Source organism: Macaca fascicularis, chromosome 1 (genome assembly GCF_037993035.2).
Source record: "Macaca fascicularis isolate 582-1 chromosome 1, T2T-MFA8v1.1".
Lineage (NCBI taxonomy): Eukaryota > Metazoa > Chordata > Mammalia > Primates > Cercopithecidae > Macaca > Macaca fascicularis.
The window spans coordinates 170,078,211-170,100,176 of NC_088375.1; the positions used below are offsets into that span (position 1 = coordinate 170,078,211).

Below are 21,966 nucleotides of genomic sequence, written 5' to 3' on the forward strand. Positions count from 1 at the left end.
ATTCCCACCTCTCACTTACATCTTGAGTATCGTTTTGCCATATACTATTCTGCTATTCTGGAGGGGCCATATATTTCAGCGACCACTGGATACCCTTTATGCTGCTCCAGGGGTGGTAAGCATATTGAGCACTTGACCATGTACCAGGTAAGGCTTTTATCTACATTACCTCAGTTAATTACTACAACAACCCTATGAGAGATTTTAAGCAGGGGAGCCAAAAGAGCTTTATGGAAAATGGAAGGAAGTGTAAGTTAGCCTGGAAGGAGGAGTACCTGGGACCAGACTATTAAGGTCATCTAAGAGTAAAAGGAAGGCAGTGGAAAGGGGCCATGACACAAACAAAATGGCTAGATGCAGGTTGAGCGGGATGGCAAGAACTAGAGAATCAACGTAGATCACTCTTCTTAGTTGCGTAGCTGAGACAAAGGGAAAGATTACTAATAACTTAGGATATAGGACTGTTTTTCATCGTTATTGCTATTTTTTTTGAGGTAAGTTTTATTATTCATCATTATTGCTATTTTTTTTTAATCTATGAGGTAGGTTTTACTTATTATCCAGGAAACCAAGGCATAGACAGGTTACTTTTTTTTTTTTTTTTGAGACGGAGTTTCACTCTTGTTGCTCAAGCTGGAGTGCAATGGCATGATCTCGGCTCACTGCAACCTCCGCCTCCTGCGTTCAAATGATTCTCCTTCCTCAGCCTCCAGAGTAGCTGGGGTTACAGGAGCGTGCCACTACACCTGGCTAATTTTTTGTATTTTTAGTAGAAATGGGGTTTCACCATGTTAGCCAGGCTGGTCTTGAACTCCTGATCTCAGGAGATCCGCCTACCTTGGTCTCCCAAAGTATTGGGATTACAGGCGTGAGCCACTGCACCTGGCCATTATTACCGTTTGTAAAGCTAAGGATATTCTGGTTCAGAAAGGTGGGGAGTGACTTAAACCCTGAGCCCCCAATGGGACCTAGGCCATGTTGCTCAGTGACCTGCCACCACACTGATCATGCCAGTTAAGGCCCATTGCAAAAGTTAAACTAATGACAGTTGACCAAGCCTGTTCCTGGGGGCAACTCAATGATCCTTTCCTATCTCCTTGTTATTATTTTAGTTTAAGACTAAGGTTAAGGAGCAGGCATCCTCAAATCCCTGATTCTGTTCTGAGCTCATAAATCTTTGTGTCCATTCTAGGTTGATTATATACTGCAAAAATAACCAGTCCATTCTGTCCTTGATTCAACCTGGTCATGGGCTCAGGGAACCTAGAATAAACTTCTGGGATAATCCAAAACCAGTGGGGTTCTACCACTCTCCCTTCTTCCTACCTAGTAGGGCATTCCCAGAGGACCCAAAGGTCCAGGTGATCTTCAAGCATTTATAAAAGAAATAACAGAAAATTAACAAAAATGTAGTTCTCAAGCCTAGGTGATCATCACAATTTTTAGAACCCACAGATTACCAAGCCAACATTCTGATTCACTATGTCTGCATGGTGGCTGAAGAATAGTTTTGTTGGTTTGTCTTTTGTCTTTTTTTTTTTTTTGCAAAGCACCCCAGGTGACTCTGATGTTCAGTTTGGTTTGGGGCAACTAACCCAAGACATTAATCTCCATTTTCCCATCTGTTTGCTTCACTTCTTTCTCTGTCTTTGGCATGTAAACATTTTTAAGTTTCTCTAACTTAAAAAAAAAAAAAAAAGCAATAACGATGAAAAACATTCCTATACCTAAGTTATCAGTAACCCTTCCCCTTGTCTCAGCTATGCAACTAAGAAGAGTGGTCTACACCGATTCTCTAGTTCTTGCCATCCCACTCAACCTGCATTTAGCCATTTTGTTTATGCCATGGCCCCCTTCCACTGCCTTCCTTTCACTCTTTGATGACCTTAATAGTCTGGTCCCAGGTACTCCTTCTTCCAGGCTAACTACACTTCCTTCCATTTTCCATAAAGCTCTTTTGTCTCCCCTGCTTAAAATCTCTCAGTTGGTTGCCTTCAGGGTAAAAAACAGATAAAACACAACCAAACCCAAACAAAACACCTCAGACTAATATAAACGACCCATTAAAATTTGACTTAGCACTACTCTTATTTTCTGATACTCAGCTCCCTCCTAAACAATGATCCATTCTGCATGCACATTTTATAGATTCCAAAATGCTTGCTTGCCACAAGCACATCACCTGGATAATTCTTACCACATTTAAAAGACCCAGCTCAGAGCTCACAACCTGGGTCAAGTGCCCAGAGTTCACCTTCATCATCACAGCACTTAGCATTTTATCGTAATTGAACTTGTCTGTTGATTTTTCTCCTCCTCTCCCCTCTCACCAATACACTTCATTATCTTGGTATCTGGCATCGTAACCACCACATGCTTGTCACTTGAGAGAAGCTCTTTATGAGGGAGAGCCAGGAAGGAGTCAGAACTTATTCTGGGTCTCAAGATTAGGTAACTAGTAAAATGAAGCTGCTGTTAACTGACATATGGAACATGGGCCAAGGAGGAAGTTTGGGTGGGTAGAGAGACTATTTATAGGTATGGTTTTAGATACAAAGAGTTTCAAGTGTCAGTAGGCAGAATACAGTGATGGAAATACATCTCTTCATCTTAAGCAGTCTATCTCAGGGAGGCCATTGACTAGGAGTCAGGACACATAATGTTAAGCCATGTCAATACCAACAATTGCTCATTGACTTTAGGTAGATCAGAACTTCTCACCTGTAAAATGAAGCTTATAATGGCCCTTGGTGTCTGGTAAGAATAAAATGAAAGTATAAAATGGTTTATGAGGTACTAAGCAGCAATGGACTGATTGTTTTGTATATATTGTGTGTCTGGGCTCATCATAGATGGTTTCACGTGACTCCAGAATACCATTATTCATTTGTATAGTCTGCGTCACTCCATATCATGGGACATTTATGTGTGTTGATTTGCTACTTAGCTAAGGAAACCACTGCCAACTAACAGCAAATCACAATCACAATCCTTTCTTCATCGAAGTCCTTCAAGAGTCTTGGTTATTCCATTACACAGAAGAGAAAAGCACAACAAAAATCCTAGTGGCTTTCGTTCTTTCTTTCAGTAAGAATTTACCGTGTACCTGCTATGGGCAAGGCACTGGACTGGGCACTTGGCATACAATAATAAATAAAAAGAAGCACAAGGTCAAGTAGGTGTCTAACTTAAAAAAATTAAAAATCTGTAGTAAGAATGTGCCATAGAGTAAAGTCATAAAGGGTCATAACTGAGCCAATACAACCCTGGAAGGCCACCCCAGCTTCCAAGCAGTCCTGGGGTTGGCAGAGGCCTTTGCTGACACTGTGTAGAAGCCCTGCTCTCTCCCACTCTCGATTCTCCTTTCCTCCCTTTCCCCATAGGCTGCCAAGGTCCATCTCAGAGTCTGCTTCCTCAGAAAGCCAACCTGCTACAACAAACAAGAAATTCTTATCTAGAAGGGTGAGGGAAGGTGACAAGGAAGTTGGGTCCTTAGGAATAAGCAATGTTTTACATGTCAGAGGCGGCTGGCAGTGTGCTGCAGGATGAAACAATAATGTGATCAAAAGTAGGGAGTGGTGATGGAGGTGGGTGATGCTGAAGAAATGAAAGGGATTTCCTGAGGTTAGAGCCTGGAGGACTTCAGGAAAAGGAGCAGAAGATGGGGGTGCAGGGTCTCTAACGTGAGCTTAGATGTAAAGGGAGCCATCAGAGGTTTTTGAGAAATGCAGTTACAGAGGAGATTTTTCAGAATACTCAGTGAGTGTTTAGGATGTGTGGAAAAAGAGGGAAGAGAAGCAGGGAAACCTTCTGGTGGTGGTGGTGGTGGGGTTCTACATTAATTATTCTTCTAGAAAAGCAATGAGGATCCAAATTTACCACAGTAGCAGGGGAAAAAGAAAGGGGATTCAAGACTGATTTTTAGACTACAGAATCTGAGCCAAATTTCTCTTTCAATGAATAGAGGACAATGAGACCTGTGTTACAAGTCAATGTACCAATCAAGAGCCACTCATAGGCAGATGCCCAGCTGGTGTCTAGACCAAACAAGAGCAACACACAGGCAGATGTACAGCCGGGTATCTAGGCCTAACAAGAAGAGCAATGCACAAGCAGGTGCCCAGTGGGGTGTCTAGACCAAACGAGAGCAACCTATAGGCAAATGTCCAGCCAGGTGTCTAGACCAAACAAGAGCAACCTATAGGCGGGTGTCCAGCCAGGTGTCTAGACCACAAAAAGAAAAGCAACACACAGGCAGATGTCCAGCCAGATGTCTAGACGAAATAAGAAGAACAATACATAGGCAGATGTCCACTCAGCTGTCTAGACCAAATAAGAAGAGCACCACATAGGCAGATGTCCAGCCAGATGTCTAGACCAAACAAGAGCAACCCACAGGCAGGTGTCCAACCAAGTGTCTAGACAAATGAGAGCAACACACAGGGAGATGCCCAGCCAGGTGTCTAGACCAAGCAAGAAAAGCAATCCATAGACAGATGCCCAGCTGGTGTCTAGACTAAACAAGAGCAACATACAGGCAGATGCCCAGCCAGGTGCCTAGATTAAACAAGCACAATGCACAGGGAGATGCCCAGCCAGGGGTCTAGTACTTAGTGAACACTTGACAAATATTCACTTATTTATTTATACCCTTACTTGGACAATGACTCGTGTTAGGTCAAAATGGATAAAACCCAGAGAAATACTGAGTGGAAAATGGTGAGGAAAAATTCCCAGAATGAAGGTAATACTGAATATGACAGGGAACTCAGACTGGGGAGCAAATTCAGAGGAAAGTTTGTTTTGTGTACCTACAGGAAAATCACAGAGAAATGTGTGTCCTGAAGGTGTTTATTCAATAAATAAACTCAGAAATAGACCAGGTCTTGAGCTAGAGATTGTGAATTCACCAGCACATGGCAGGAGCTGGGAAGCTGGCTAAACTTAGAATATTCAGGAAGATAATGATTAGTGAGGTGAGGAGGATGGTAAGAGAGAATATACAGAGACATTTACTCTGAGCAACAGAATAAAGAAAAATGAGCCCCAGAAGAAAAATAAGGATTAAACAGAGACATAAGAGGATAAATAGCAGAACATAATTTTATAGAAACCAAAGGAGAAGAGTTTCAAAAAAGAGGTTTACATGTCAACTACTACAAAATAGTCAAGTAAAATTGTAGAGGAGTCACTTGAAACCCTTCCAGGGAGCAAAGATATCCTGCCTTTTAAATACGTAGCCATACCTTGGAGATACTGCAGCTCAGTTCTAGACCTCTGGAATAAAGTGAGTAAGGCAATAAAGTAAGTCACACGAAGTTTTTGGTTTCCCAGTGCATATAAAAGTTATTTTTACACTACACTATAGTCTATTAAGTGTGCAAAAGCATGTCTTAAAAACATTGTCATACCTTAATTTAAAAATATTTTATTGCTAAAAAATGCTAATGATCATTTGAGCCTTGAGCAAATTATAGTCTTTTTGCTGGTGGATGGTCTTGCCTTGATGTTGGTGGCTGCCGACTGATCAGGATGGTGGTAGCTGAAGGTTGGGGTGGCTGTGGGAATTTCTTAAAATAAGACAACAATCAAGTTTGCTACACAAATTGACTTCCTTTCACAAAAGATTTCTCTGTAGCATGTGATACTATATGACAGCATTTTACCTACGGTAGAACTCCTTTAAAAAACTGGAGCCAATCCTCTCAAACCCTGCTGCTGTTTCATCAGCTAAATTCATGTAATATTCTAAGTCCTTTGTTGTCATTTCAACAATGTTCACAACATCTTCACTAGGAGTACATTCCATCTCAAGAAACTATTTTCATTGCTCATTCATAACAAGCAACTCCTCATCTGTCTAGGTTTTATCATGCGATTATACCAATTGAGGCACATCTTCAGACTCTCCTTCTAATTCTAGTTTTCCTGGTATTTCTACCACATTTGCAGTGACTTCCTCCACTGAAATCTTGCCCCTGAAAGTCATCCATGAATGTTAGAATCAACTTCTTCCAAACTCCTATTAGTGTTGATATTTTGATCTCCTTCCATGAATCCCAAATGTTCTTAATAGCATCTAGAATGGTGAATCATTTCCAGAAGGTTTTAATTTACTTTGCCCTGATCCATCAGAGGAATCACTATCTATGAAAGCTATAACCTTATGAAATGTATTTCTTAAACAATTAGACTTGAAAGTAAAAATCACTCCTTGATCCATGGGCTGCAGACTGGACATTGTACTAGCAGTCATAAATACAACATTAATCTCTTGGTACATCTCCATCAGGGCTCTTAGGTGACTGGGTGCACTGTCAATGGGTAGTAATATTTAGAAGGGAGTCTTTTTTTTTTTTTTTTTTTTTTTTTTTGAGGAGTGGGGCTCCATACTATAACCTTATGAAATGTATTTCTTAAACAATTAGACTTGAAAGTAAAAATCACTCCTTGATCCATGGGCTGCAGACTGGACATTGTACTAGCAGTCATAAAAACATTAATCTCTTGGTACATCTCCATCAGAGCTCTTGGGTGACTGGGTTTACTGTCAATGGGTAGTAATATTTAGAAAGGAGTCTTTTTTTTTTTTTTTTTGAGGAGTGGGGCTCCATAGTGGGCTTAAAATATTCAGTAAAACATGCTGTAAACAGATACTTCCAGGTTTTTTGAAAAAAGGGAGATAATTAATTATAAGCAGAAAGCCAAACAAATGCATGTGACTCACTTTCCCTGAAAACATCTGAGTATTGTTCTATATACTACTACCTAGACTTGTGCTTCAATGACGTAGGTATTTTCCTTACATACACATTATAAAATTTAGCAACAAGGGCCGGACGCGGTGGTTCACGCCTGTAATCCCAACACTTTGGGAGGCCAAGGTGGGTGGATCACAAGGTCAGGAGATCGAGACCATGGTGAAAACCCGTCTCTACTAAAAATACAAAAAATTAGCTGGGCGTGGGGGCGGGCGCCTGTAGTCCCAGCTACTCAGGAGGTTGAGGCAGGAGAATGGCGTGAACCCGGGAGGCCAAGCTTGCAGTGAGCTGAGATCGCGCCACTGCACTCCAGCCAGGGGGACAGAGTGACACTCCGTCTCCAAAAAAAAAAAAATTTAGCAACAAGGATAAGTAACCACCAACATTAATTCAATTCAATAAACATTATATAAGCATCTATAGAGTGAAGACCGAACAAGATGTAACCATGAGGATATAAAGATAGATAAATGCTTCTGTGATCTCATAGTATGATAGAAAAGGCAATTGCACACAAAAATGGTATTGATATATGGACTCCTATTAAAAAAACTTCTATTATAGAGATACTTTGTATTAAGATAATATAACTTTCATTTGAATTATGCTTTTATGGTTCATGATATGGTTTGGCTCTGTGTCCCCCCACCCAAATCTCATCTTGAATTGTAATCCTCACATGTTAGGGAGAAACCTGGTGTGAGGTAATTGGATCATGGGGGCAGTTTCCCCCATGCTATTCTCATGATAGCGAGTTCTCACTAAATCTGATGCATTAAAAGTGTTTGGCAGTTCCCCCACCCCAACCCCCTCCTGTTGCCATGTAAGACATGCCTTGCTTGCCCTTTGCCTTCCAACACGATTACAAGTTTCCCAAGGCCTCCACAGCTACGAGGAAATGTGAGTCAATTAAGCCTCTTTTCTTCACAAATTCCTCAGTCTCAGGTAGTATCTTTACAGCAGCATGAGAATGGACTAATACAGAAAATTGGCAATGAGGTAGTGAGGCACTGCTATAAAGATACCTGAGAATGTGGAATTGACTTTGGGACTGGGTAACCAGCAGAGGTTGGAAGAGTTTGGAGGGCTCTGAAGAAAACAGGAAGATGAGAGAAGTCTGGAACTTCCTAGAGATTTGTTGAATGGCTTGGACCAAAATGCTGATAGTGATACGGACAATGAGGTCCAGTCTGAGGTAGTCTCACATGTGGATGAAGAACTTATTGGGAACTGGAGCAAAGGCCACTCTTGCTATGCTTTAGCAAAGAGACTGGCAGCATTTTGCTTCTGCCCTAGCAATCTGTGGAACTTTCAACTTGAGAGAGATGATTTAGGGTATCTGGCAAGGAAGAAATTTCTAAGCAACAATGCATTCAAGAGTTGATCTTGCTGTTTCTAAAACTGTATGCATATATGCATGAACAAAGATTATCTAAAACTGGAATTTGTATTTGAAAGGGAAGCAGAGCATACATGTTTGGAAAATGTGCAGCATGACCATGTGGTAGAAAAGAAAAACCCATTTCCTGGGGAGAAATTCAAGCCAGATGCAGAAATTTGCCTAAGTAACAAGGAGATGAATATTAATAGCCAAGACAATGTCTCCAGGGCATGTCACAGGCCTTCAGAGCAGCCCCTCCTATCACAGGCCCAGAGGCCTAGGAGGAATAAATGGTTTCTTAGGCCAGGCCCGGGGCTTTGCTGGTCTGTGCTACCTCAGGATGTGGTGCCCAGTGTCCCAGCCACTCCAGCTCCAGCCATGGCTAAAAGGGGCCAAGGTGCAGCTTGGGCCATGGCTTCAGAGGATGCAAGCCCCAAGCCTTGGCAGGTTCCATGTGGTGTTGGGCCTGTGGGTGTGCAAGCGACAAGAGCTGAGGTTTGGGGGCCTCTGCCTAGATTTCAGAGGATGTATGGAAACACCTGGATGTCCAGGCAGAAGTTTGCTGTAGGGGTGGGGCACTCATGGAGAACCTCTGCTAGGGCAGTGTGGAAGGGAAATGTGGGTTTGGAGCCCCTATACAAAGCCCCCACTGGGGCACTGCCTAGTGGAGTTTTGAGAAGAAGCCACCATCCTCCAGACTCCAGAATGGTAGATCCACTGACAGCTTGCACCGTGCACCTGGAAAAGCTGCAAACACTCAAGGCTAGCCTGTGAAAGGAGCCAGGAGGCGGGCTTACCCTGCAAAGCCACAGGGGCGGAGCTACCCCAGGCCATGGGAGCCCATCTCTTGCATCAGCATACCCTGGATGTGGGACAACAAGTCAAAGGAGATCATTTTGGAACTTTAAAGTTTAAAGACTGCCCTGTTGGATTTTGGACTTGCATGGGGCTTGTAGCCCCTTTGTTTTGGCCAATTTCTCCCATTTGTAATAGGTCTATTTGCCCAATGCCTGTACCCCCATTGTATCTAGGAAGTAACTAACTTGCTTTTGATTTTACAGGCTCATAGACGGAAGCGACTTGCCTCATCTCAGATGAGACTGTGGACTTGGAGTTTTGAGTTAATCCTGGAATGAGTTCATACTTTGGGGACTCTTAGAAGGGCATGATTATATTTTGAATTATGAGGACATTAGGTTTGAGAGGGGCTGAGGCAGAATGATATGGTTTGGCTGTGTCCCCACCTAAATTTCATCTAGTAGTTCCCATAATCCCCATGTGTCATGGGAGGGACCCAGCAGGAGGTAACTGAATCATGGGGATGGTTACCTTCATGCTGTTCTTGTGATAGTGAGTGAGTTCTCAGGAGATCTGATCATTTTATAAGGGGTTTTTCCTCCCTGCTTCACTCTGCACTTCTCCTTGCTGCTGCCATGTGAAGAAGGACTTGTTTGCTTCCCCTTTCACCATGATTGTAAGTTTCCTGAGGCCTCCCCAGCCATGCTGAACTCTGAGTCAATTAAACCTCTTTCCTTTATAAATTACCTAGTCTCAGGTATGTCTTTATTATTAGCAGCATAAGAGTGGACTAATACAGTATGTCTAAATGTGGGAGCTTAAATAAACAAATTAAGATTTGTTTTATTGATTTTACTGCATAAAATCTTATTTTATAAAAATAAAAAAAATGTTCAGGATACATTTGCTAAGTTAATAAAAGGCTATATCCATTTTGATATGTAGTATGAGTGTGAGTGTGTATATATATTTCTATTTATATACATATGTTGTGTATATATGTATATATGCCAATATATGGCTAACAAAATCTTCTGAAGTCAGTGTAATAAGGTTGTTGTGAGAAACTATAAGAACGACCAAACTTTGACATAGCTTGCAGTTTAGGAATAGAGTCTGAAGAGGGAATCAGGTACAGAAAGGAACCTTATTTGTTTAGTTCCTTAATTCTGTGTGTGCATATACATAGTATACACCTATACATATGAATATAAACTGAATCATACAAGCTCAAGAATCTAGATTTCTGAGTGACTAAATAGCTTTTAAATGTTATATAAATAATTACATATTTTATGACACTAATGCAATCATGAAGCTGAAGCAACTGGGCATAAAAAGGAATGAGAAATGTCTAGCTTGGTTGATTTTTCTTCTTTATTTTAGGTAGAACATGGCTTTTTCATTGCATTGTTACCAGCAGAATTTTTCTAATGCATATTTAATGGGTAATTTTCATGGTATTTTAAAGAGAAAAACTTATAGTATGTAGTACATAGCTACTCATTATCAGTCATAGAAGGAAATGATGAAACTAGAACAAACGACAGCCTTTAAGGCCCACCTGTACATCCTATCCTATAGCATTTACCTCTGTAACATGACTTATAAATGCCCCTTACACCCCGTGAATCCTGTTTCTCAATGAAGACTGCAATGTTACCAAGATCGAAGTTTGCAACTTCAAATGCTCTTTAAAATCAAACGCAATAAAGAAAGTCCAGACGCTTTTTCTTTCAGTGAGAAAGACTAACTCCTACTTCACTCTCACCTCAATTGCATAACTCAAGAGAGCAAGAGACAACTTCTCTTGGACTCTTCAAATAAACTCTCTTTAGGGATCAGGCCATGCACAAGAAAATAGCTCAGCAGGAATTTAAAAGAAAAAAAGAGAGAGAGAGTGAGAAAGTGGGGATAAAAGCAGGAAAGAACCTGAGCAAAACATTACCAGAACCATAATATAACACATGCACTGTCAAACTTTAGTTATTTGAATAGACTCAGGGACAAGGAGTCAAATTAGAAAGTAGGGATCTGGCAGGGGTGGTTTTAAGAAAAAGAATACACATGTGTGTTGGATGAATGGACACATGACCTAGTTTTGGATAAATGAAGCTAAGAATGGTTTATAATTTATGTGAGTCTGCTTCCAGCTAGTCTGAGAGGCAATCTGAAACTGCGTTATCAATTAGGGGCCCATTGATGAATTATATACAGTCTGAAAGAGCCTAAGGCTGGACATCTTACAGATGTAAATATCAGACATGTGATAACCTATGAAGTACATTAATTCTGCTCTGAAAAGGGGCATGAGCTGTACAGGAGGAAAAGGGGGAACTCTGAGGTCACCTTTCACCATATCCTACTCCTCTCATATTACAAATAACTGCTCAAGTATGTGGACTTTGGGATGTAGCCACTGCCTAGTAGAATGCTGCAAAACTTCAAATGCAAGCAAGTCGGTTCTTAAATACCTGAATATTGCCAAAATCTGCTTGTAAATCTAGCTGTGTCAACTGTGCTGAGAACAACTCTTGTTATGTAGTAGGTTATACTTGAGACATGCTCATAGAAATATAAAAATTCAGGATCTTGTCTTTATATTCTACTTACTTCTGCCCTCTCCACACTCCTCTTCCCCACACTCTGAGTTTTCAAACTATCTGAACTCTCTTCCTTAACAAATAAACACTGAAATACATCAGCATTTTCCTGGGATTATTTGTGCACTGAGTTTCAGTCTAAATTCCAGTAATAGGAGGTAATCTTAGTACCACTAATAGGTCTTTAATGCTTATTCTCTGGTCCTCACTTTCAGCTGATGATCTTGTTCTCGAATTCTCTGGAAAAAAAAAGAATCACTAAGAAGAGTCACTAAGTTCACACCCATCATCACATAAGCATCTCCACCCATGTACTCTTCCTTTCCTCTTCTTGCTATGAATGAACTCTCTGTGCTTCTAGGTCCTTTACTGGTGATACAGCATCTCTTACCTAATCAAAGAAAAAGCTCTAGCAATCTTCTCCCCTTGCTCTTGTGTCAATCTCTACTGAATTATTCCCTTTGGCACATAAACTGAGTATAATTTCTCTCAATTAAAAAACATCTTCTTGATCTCATCTGGCCTTCCAACTTTCCTTTAAGCAAATCTCAGAAGTTCAAGTCCTTATTTTCTCTGACTCCTCTCCTCCGTTCTCCAGAGCTTGAACCCTCTAGGATCAGCCTATGATACTATTCTACCAAACAACCCTTGACAAGCTCACCCATAGCCTCTACATTGCTAAATCATATGGTTGGTTTTCTAGACCCTCAGCATACAGAGACTAGGTGACAAAGTTGATCTCTCCCTCTTTCTTGCAACACTTTCTTCACTTGGCTTCAGGGAGACAGCCCTCTTAGTCCTCTTTCTACCCACCTGACTGCCCTTCCCAGCTCCCTTTCCAGCTTCCTCTTCATCTCAGTGTCACCTCAGCAGTAAAGCACCCCAAGACTCAGTCCCTGGAGCCCTTCTCTTTTCTACCCACGGTCACTTGCTATGTGATCTAAATGAACCTCATGATTTTAGTGCTATCAATACACGATGAATCTCTAGCCTTGGTTATTCCCTAGGCTGCAGACTTACATACCCAACTGCTTATGAGGTCCTTTACTTAGATATCTAACAAGCATCTCAAACGTAACTTTCAATAACCTGCCTCTCACACAAACCTGCTCTTTTCCCAGCATTCCCCATCACAGTAAATGACAACTCTGTCCTTCTCCTTATAAGGCCAAAGATCTTAGAAGTCCTTCTGGACCTCTCACTCTCATATACCCAGTCCCCCATCCTGCCCACCATCCAATGGACCAGCAAATCCTACCGATTCTATCTTCAAAACATTCAGAATTCAACTGCTTCTCACCACCTCCACTGTCACTGCACTATTAATGCTATCATCATCTGTCCCCTGGATTTTGGAGTAACTTTCTAAGTTGCCTTCCCCTACTTCTACCTTTGCCTTGTCCGGTCTAGTCTCGGCTCAGTAAACCTTTTAACCTAAGTCAAATCATGTCACTTCTCTGTGTGACTCCTCCACCACATGATGGCTTTCTACCTCATTCAGAGCAAAAGCTAAAGTCCTTATAACTGCCAGTAAAATAAGGCTCTTGGTGACCTGGCCCCGGACTGCCTCTCTGGCCTAATTACTCCCAGCTCCTTCACACCACCACAGTTACGGTGGCCATCCTGCAGTTTCCAAGCACACCAAACAGTCACCCAATTCAAGGTATTTGTCCCAGATATGCTGCCCCCAGATAAACTCAGTCTACAATCCCACTTACTCAGATCTCACCCACAAACCCTTAGATGAAATAGTAAGTCGTCTGCTCCTTTCCCCGACAGCCAACCGTATTCCCTATGTCTCATCTCTGCTTTACTTTTCCTTGATAGCATTCATCATCTTCTAACGTATCACTTGTTTCTATGTCTCCTGGCCTCCAGATTATAAGCTCTCTGTGTGTGTGTGTGTGTGTATGTGTGTGTGTGTGTGTGTGTTTTACAGCTCCTGACCTAGAACAAAAAGGAGTACTTACTATGCAGAAGGCATTTAATAAATATTTGTCAAATGACTTGTAGCTGTACTTATTCCTTCCACTTAATAGGTGGGAGGCCATTCTTCCAGGTTATGGCCATATACTAGAGAGGTCATTCACCAGATTCCCCTGTGTAAACTCCCCCCATGGCCTTCTAACTCATTCAGAGCAAAAGCTAAAGTCCATAACCTAGAAGAAAGGCTGTGTATTCACTAAGAAAAAGTAACACTACTTCTAACAATGAAGCCAGAGCTCAACGATGTGCTCATTATCAGAAACAATACAATAAATAGTAAAATAAGGCAATGAGGATGAGGCCCTGGTTGCCACAGCCTCCAGATCCTCCAAGATCTGACTCACTGAGGTGCGTGGTCCTGGCAGCGGACCATCATTCTGGACCCCAAGTGAGCACACCTCACCCTCAGTCTGCCCAAGCCTGCCCTTTCCTATTGTCCCAGTCACACAGCCAGGAGGTTAATGGAGCTTCTAGAATCTCAACACCAGACTTAGGATATATCATTGGAAATATGTTAAGGAAGGTGCTGTCTACTAGAAAGGAGTGAAAATGCATTTGAAAGTAGTCCATAATTCCTTCCTGTTTTATTTTTTTCCCTCATTATAAAAACAACAAATGTTTAATTTAAAATTAAGAAAATTAATAAGGAAGTAAAAAAATCTCAGTTTCATCATTAAAAAATAACTACTAACATTTAAGTGTGATCCATCTAGATCTTATATAAATACACACATTTATGTGTGATCCATCTAGATCTTATATAAATACACACTAATTTTTAAAAGTTAATTATTGTATAAATGCACACTAATTCTTAAATCTCGGCCAGGTGCGCTGGCTCATGCCTGTAATCCCAGCACTTTGGGAGGCCAAGGTGGGTGCATCACCTGAATTAGGAGTTCGAGACCAGCCTGGCCAGCATGGTGAAACCCTATCTCTACCAAAAATACAAAAATTAGCTGACTGGTGGTGGGTGTAATCCCAGCTACTTGGGAGGCTGAGGCAGGAGAATCGCTTGAACCCAGAAGGCAGAAGTTGCAGTGAGCCAAGACTGTACCACTGCACTCCAGCCTGGGCAACAGAGCAAGACTCTGTCTTTAAAAAAAAAAAAAAAAAAGCTAGGTGAGGTGGCTCATGCCTGTAATCCCAGTACTTTGGAAGGCTGAGGTGGGTGGACCACAAGGTTAGGAGTTCGAGACCAGCCTGTCCAACACGGTGAAACCCCATCTCTACAAAAATACAAAAACTAGCTAGGTGTGGTGGTGGGCACCTGTAATCCCAGCTACTTGGGAGGCTGAGGCAGGAGAATTGCTTGAACCTGGGAGGCAGGGGTTGCAGTGAGCCGTGATCACGCCACTGCACTCCACTTGCTGTGTCCTGGGTGACACAGCAAGACTCCATCTCAAAGAAAACAAACAAACAAACAAAAAAAACCCCATGAGTTACCATGACTTGTAAAAAACTTAACTACATACAATGTTGGATTACAGTATGTATTTTTGGAACACTTACATCTGATCCTATTCAAAGATTGCTATTTCAAGTCTTTAGACCCAGGAACATCTCTCGTGTACCTAGCAATGTTTTAGGGAAAAAACTGAATTTGGGAACCTGGAGACTCAAGTTCCAGCTTTGCACCCTGTACAAGTTGTGGAATCCTCCCTGTTAATTTATCTCCCCATTCCATGCCCTTGTCTACCCTCTTTTGTTATTTTTGTAATGCAAACCATTCTCATTTAGCTTCCCTTCTAGTAGTAAACCTCACTTGCTGCAGAGGGTTCCAGATGATCTGACCAATGAAAAAATATATGCCTAGCAGATTTAGGTTGGATCATTTATCTAGCAGCTATAGTTTTATTATGCCTAAGAAACATGCAACTTACAGCTTGTTCTTTTCAGACCTAATAGATTACATGATTTGTGTATACAATTCCCAAAGACTACCATTTCTGCCCCAAAGTGAGACCTACTGGAGCCCTAAAAGTAAATATTCTGGTCCTCTGCCTTTCTCTTTGGCTTTATGTGTCTACAAGAGACCTGGAATTTGGGAAGTATGGTTCTCCATGTTTAAGGATGCTTTGTCTTTCCAGCAATAAGGAAAGTCTTAGGAGGTTCCTGTGCTTTAGATTTTTTTCTTGGTAAAATCTGAGGATTGGAGATGGTATTATTTCTCAAGTTTCTTTCAGCTCTTAAACAGTGAAGCCTCTAGGTTCTGAGATGTATCAATCAACAAGAGTACATAAGACAAAAAGAGAAATAAGGAGTGGAATTCTAGGGCAAAAAAGTGGAGATATCAGGTCACCTTGGAGCTATCAGTAGTTATATATAAATACAAGCACCCAGTAGTTATTTACACTGCCTTCAGCTGAGTTCCAATGAGAACAGGAAGAAAGTTCAACCTTGGTATACAGTATTATGGCCCTAAGTTTATTAGTAGAAAAGTTCATACAACATTCTTCCAGAAAAATCCCAAAACAGATTAAAAATTATAACTAGGGAAAGGAAAGAACATCCAATACCTCCTATTGCAAAGATAACCGGGTCTCTAAAATAACCTTTAAAATAACAAATGTAAAATTCACGAAAAATGAGTTAACAGATTGAAGAGCATAAAAAGTAGTTGGCATGTACCATATATATAGCTATCTAGTAGAAGCTTAAGATGTAAGCTTGATTTTTTTTCCCTCTCCCTCTCTTGAGGGTTAACTTTCCAGCAAGAAATATCCAATCTTAAGTATATAATACTTCTCTTCAAAAGTTTAAAAAAAAATTTGAAGCAACGTATTTATTCAACTTGAATGTGATAGAATACAGTTCATCTTTGTAAAACCAATGGATTACTGACCTGAATTTAAGTCTCGTCCTGGATTGAAGGCCCGGCTATTAACAGTAGTAGAAAGTCGATCACAACTAATTGTTCTAGACACATTGGTATTAAAGCTCCCATCAAACCTGAAACAATAGGAGAGAATGAGCAATACTTATTCAGTCCAGAAAAACCAACCAACAAAAATAATGATTTACATTGTGTACAAGATAGATCAGCCCATAAACAATACAACTGTGATTTAGATTTAAATATTCAAAAAAATAATTTCAGAATTGTGGGGGGTCGGGGGGGAACACCTGCATCCAGAAGGTTTTAGAAATCAAATTCAATTCCAAGATAAAAACAAACAACCATTCTTCAAATCAACTTTTCTCCAATAAACTTAAGTTAGTACTATTGATAAAATCATACAGAAAATAGATGACAAAATTCAAAACAGAGCTACAAAAAAAAAAAAAATCAGATGGGTGCTCTGACGTTACATGTAAAACAGAATTCTTTAAATTATCCTATTGGAAAACCAATGACCAAGTACAAAAATAGACAGTAGTGAAGGATAAAGAATGGGTGTGGAGTAGGAATGGTCTAGATATGAAACCCTGCTCTGTCACTATTAGAAAGATTATTCATTTTTTCTGGGTCTCAGTTTTCTTATCTGAAAAAGATAATAAAACTTATTTTCCAGAGCCATAAAAAATTAAACATAATGTATGGAAGTTCCTCTCATAGTATATGACACATAGCTTGTACCTGCTAGACTGTCATGCAAATAAGGCAAAAGTCTTTTCATTTCCAGTGGTAGTGTAATGCTAGTACTTGAGCTAGAACAATACTATTATTCTAGCTAGTAGCTGATCAATAAATATTAGTGGAATCAATGATCCATTGCTATAGCAGACAACAATCTGAAAGAACATAATAGGAAAACATAACAGCTTATTTACATATAGTCATTAAGAGTATTTTTTTTTTTTTTTTTTTTGAGACGGAGTCTCGCTCTGTCACCCAGGCTGGAGTGCAGTGGCCAGATCTCAGCTTACTGCAAGCTCTGCCTCCCGGGTTTACGCCATTCTCCTGCCTCAGCCTCCCGAGTTGCTGGGACTACAGGCGCCTGCCACCTCGCCCGGCTAAGTTTTTGTATTTTTAGTAGAGACGGGGTTTCACCATGTTAGCCAGGATGGTCTCGATCTCCTGACCTTGTGATCCGCCCGTCTCGGCCTCCCAAAGTGCTGGGATTACAGGCTTGAGCCACCGCGCCCGGCCTAAGAGTATTTTAAGTGAATTTCATCCAGGAGTAACAAAAGTGAAGGATCTTGAACTTCTAAGTAAACTATTTAGGATTTCAGATCCTGAGAGGACTCAAAGTTTGTAAGAGATCCCCAAATAAATGCAACTTGAAATGAGGTTTTTAAAAATTTGTGTTAAAATGTAAACTTCAGGAACCACTAATGCAACTCCATGAACCCAAATAGAGAAGCTCTAAAGCTAGGAGAAACATTCCTAAAAAGCAATATCCATTTGACCACTGGCATGAACTTTAAAATCTGTTGATCACATCTCCTAACACATAAGAACTATTACATGGAACTGACTGCACAAGCAAGGGGACTAGGTTTTCACATGGTATGTTGGTTCCAACAGCAAAAGCTAAAAACAGTCTTGCTTTATTTCATATCATCTCAAAGAAGGAGATAGCTGGATTTTAAGAGACTGTTAGTCCAGGCTCTAACCTAGTGCAGAGTTACACCGACAATGTCAACTGTGCCTTAAAGGACACAGTTGCTTCATCAACGTGGCTGCCCTTCCTTGGACCTACTCTAGTTTGTCTAGACGAGAAGACTGCTGCCTCAGAAGCCACAGATGGAGGGAAAAGAAGAGATTAATACAGCAGCAGCTGCTGTGTCCATGCTGGCAAGGCACTATCACTACAACCTCACTTCTCTCTAAGCTATAGCTAGCCACACTAAGTCTATTCCCTCCCAGACATTTTTATAAAGGGAGAGATAATAGTTTAGGCTTTGTGGGCCATAAAGACTGTTGCAACTCCTCTGCCATTGTAGTGTGAAAGCAGCTACTGAAAATAAATAAAAGATTGAGTATGGCTGTGTTCCAATAAAACTTAATTTTCAAAAACAGGCGGTATTCCAGACCTGTTTCACCACTGCTGGTCTAGACCAGGGCCGTCCAAGAGAAGTCTCTGGGATGATGAACATGTATTATTTTTGCACTGTCTGACATGTTAGACACATGTGGCTACTGAGCATTTGAAATGCGGCTAGCATAACAGAGACACTACATTTTCTACTTTATTTCATCTTAATTTGTAAATAGTCACTGAAGAATGGCTACCATATTGGACAATGGAAGGCTGGAAGGTTCTCCTGATTACTTGTCTAGTAATCCTTCAGGTCTCTGTTCATGTATCCCTTCTTCAGAAAGGCCTATCCTGATTGTGATGACTTCCCAAGTCTATGTAAAATACCTCCATATTCTGTCAAGGCATGTGCCATAATTTTAAATTTACAGTTCTATTCATGATTTTTATAGATCAGGTTCCATAAATAGACAAGAGTGCCATGAAGGTAGGCACCATGTCTTGTTGATTTTGTTCACCACTGCATACATTGCTTAGCATTGTTCTGGTCATAAGTAGGTGCTCATATTAATTGGTCTTTTATGAGCATCCACACCATCCAGGGTGCCTAGTCCTGTTCTGGGCTCCCCTGAAGACTCCAAGAAATCTTAGCAAGTGAGGACCATGACTCAGTTGAATGGTTACAATACTGAAAGTCTAGCTACCTCAGAACCAGCTGGGATGCATGTTGGAATGCAGATTCCTGGGATCCACTGTTAGAGAGTCTGATTTAGTGAGTCTGGGGTGAGGCCAAGGAATCTGATTTCACAGGCTCTGGAGGAATGAGAAGTGCCTTCCAATCCTGCTATGCAGATTCTTTTAGAAATAAAGCAAAGGAATGGCCTTCTGCATGAGCACAGGTACTTTCCTGTATGTCTCAAAGAGACCGAAGACACAGGATCTTCCGAATGGATTTAGATCAAGAGAACAGGGTAGTTCTGAGGTATGTATGCAGCTCACATCTGGACTTCACTGTCCAAGTTATGAACCCTTTCTCCTACCCATTTCACAGTTGAGAAAAATGACACCAAAGACCGCAGAGCAAGTCAGGGACCTAAGAGAGACTTGAACCCATCACTCAACTTCTTTCCAGAGACAAACCACATACGATTCCGCATAAGTGATACATAAAGAAGAACTTGCAACTGAAGAGGGTTACTGACAAATCTTCCCAGGAAATGTGTAAACCTGGAGAGAGTCTTTGCCTATCTGGATTAAGTCTCCACAGACAGCACCTCGCTTTCAGCATCACCCCTTGAGAGAGCTGAAGTCCAATGCTGAGGATACACAGATTTTTCTGGACCTTTGTGAAATGCAAGCTGGCTCGTGGGACCAGGGACATCAGGGAACTATTATTATAGGTTGTTTTACTTCCTTTGCTGAAAAGATCATCTTCAAAAGCATTAGAGAAAACATTTTTATAACAATAAAAATGACAGTGACTCATTAACAAAAGTAGGTGCTTGATAAACATTTCTCCATCATAAAACAGTTTCATGACATGGTACTTGTCAACAATAATCTACCCGACCTTCTCTTCCCACCGTCTCCTATCCTACACTTCTAACCAATCTGGCCCTTCCCTATGCGCTCTTCTGTTAGACCTCAACTGTGACGCTCTCCAGTGTCCACTCCACTCATTCTTCAAAGCCCAGCTCAACTCTTCTTTCAAATTTCTCCCTAGTACTGGCCCATGATGAGTCCTTCCTCCTCCAAGCTGACTAGTGCCATTCTGCTTCTTAACTATACGCTTGTGTCTTCTTCCTATTTTTCTTGTTTCGTAATCAAACAACACAATATCACAGTCCTATCCATTAGATACAGATTTTTTTTTTTTTTTTAAAGATTCTGCTTATACCAACAGAACACTAATCAATTGTCTTAGCCCATCTGGACTGTAAACTAGGTGGTTCATGAACAACAGAAATTCATTTCTCACAGGTCTGGAGGCTGGGAAGTCCATGATTAAGGTACTGGCAGATTTAGTGTCTGGTGAAGGGCCACTTTCTGGTTCATAGACGTGGCCTTTTCACTGTGTCCTCAGTGACAGGGGCAAGGCAGTTCTCTGGGACCTCTTTTGTAAAGGCACTAATGCCATTCATGGGGGCTCTGCCTTCATGATCTAATCATTTCCCAAAGGCCCCTCCTCCTAATAGGATCATGTTGGTGATTAGTTTCCAACATATAAATTTGGGAGGGAGAAGGCAAATATTCAGACCACTGCATCAATAATATTTATAAATCAGATTCATTCTTTGGGAGGCCGAGGTGGGTGGATCACAAGGTCAGGAGATCGAGACCATCCTGGCTAACATGGTTAAACCCCGTCTCTACTAAAAATACAAAAAATTAGCTAGGCGTGGTGGCAGGCGCCTGTATTCCCAGCTATTCAGGAGGCTGAGGCAGGAGAATGGCATGAACCCAGGAGGCGGAGCTCACAGTGAGCCGAGATCACACCAATGCACTCCAGTCTGGGCAACAGAGCGAGACTCCGTCTCAAAAAAAATAAATAAATAAAAATAAGCTTTATTATAAATAATGAACAAATTATAGTATTCATTTTGCCTTCCCCCTATACCAAATAAACGTGTGTTACATGGGGGTGAAATGCCAAAAAGTTTTATCATGGAACCCCTATTTGACTAAACCCTACCCATGTAGCTCTTGAATTCTCAATTCTCTCTAAAACCTTTTATGCGCTTGAGAAATTTTAGCTTCCCCCAATGGGACTGTAGGTTACCGGAGGATTTATATTTCTCTCTCATGTCTAGCACAGTTGCTGGAAGGTGGGGCATTCCATAAATTCTTACTGGTTGACTGAGTAACGAGAAAGGGCAGAGTTAAGTCACCAGAAAGCTCTGGGCATTTTATTTCATAATATTCATTGAACATCTACTATATTTCCTAAGAGTCTCAACTGCTGTGAGTTCTCTCACATGTGTTGAATTTCAGCCGTGCAGCATTCACTTGCCAGTCAAGTTAGCATGAAAAGCCTAGAAATCAACCTCACTCTGCTGCTTTTCTCACTACCACTGATGTGCCAGTCAGATGAAGAAGGAGGTGTCAATAGGGGCTTAAGATATACAGGGCTGGGGACCAGCTAGGTTAGCAGGAATAACTACTGGAAGCACAAGTGAAGAGTGCTTATCTTTCTACCCTTCACTAACACTCTAACGCCTACTGCTTTTTCTGGACTCCAGACTCCACACGCAGGGGTAAAACATGCTCAGCCATCCTTGTTACTTTAGCTACCTCTGGTCCCTAGAGGAAGAGTCACCTTGCCAAAGACAGGAATGCATTTTATGCCCATATGCCTTTGAGAAAAGTGACTTATAAAAAGAAACATGCTATTTGCCCTGATTTGGAGAATGTTGGAAATATAAAGCTCATACTTAAGACACTTTATAAAAACATGTCACTTATTCTTAGCGGTTACCTAAAAGATTTTTCATTAAGAAGTGCATTAGCTGCCA

At 41.1% G+C, this 21,966-nt stretch overlaps 1 protein-coding gene across 6 annotated transcripts in view; it reads right to left on the bottom strand.

The window, feature by feature from the left end:
- Window positions 1-21,966, bottom strand: part of CACHD1 (cache domain containing 1) — a 227,102-nt gene that overhangs the window by 75,419 nt on the left and 129,717 nt on the right. For all 6 annotated transcript variants that reach the window (XM_015434748.3, XM_005543158.4, XM_065521147.1 and 3 more), the window contains one exon: window positions 16,375-16,481. In XM_015434748.3, coding sequence (XP_015290234.3) covers window positions 16,375-16,481 — 107 coding nt within the window. The remainder of the gene's footprint in view (window positions 1-16,374; window positions 16,482-21,966) is intronic.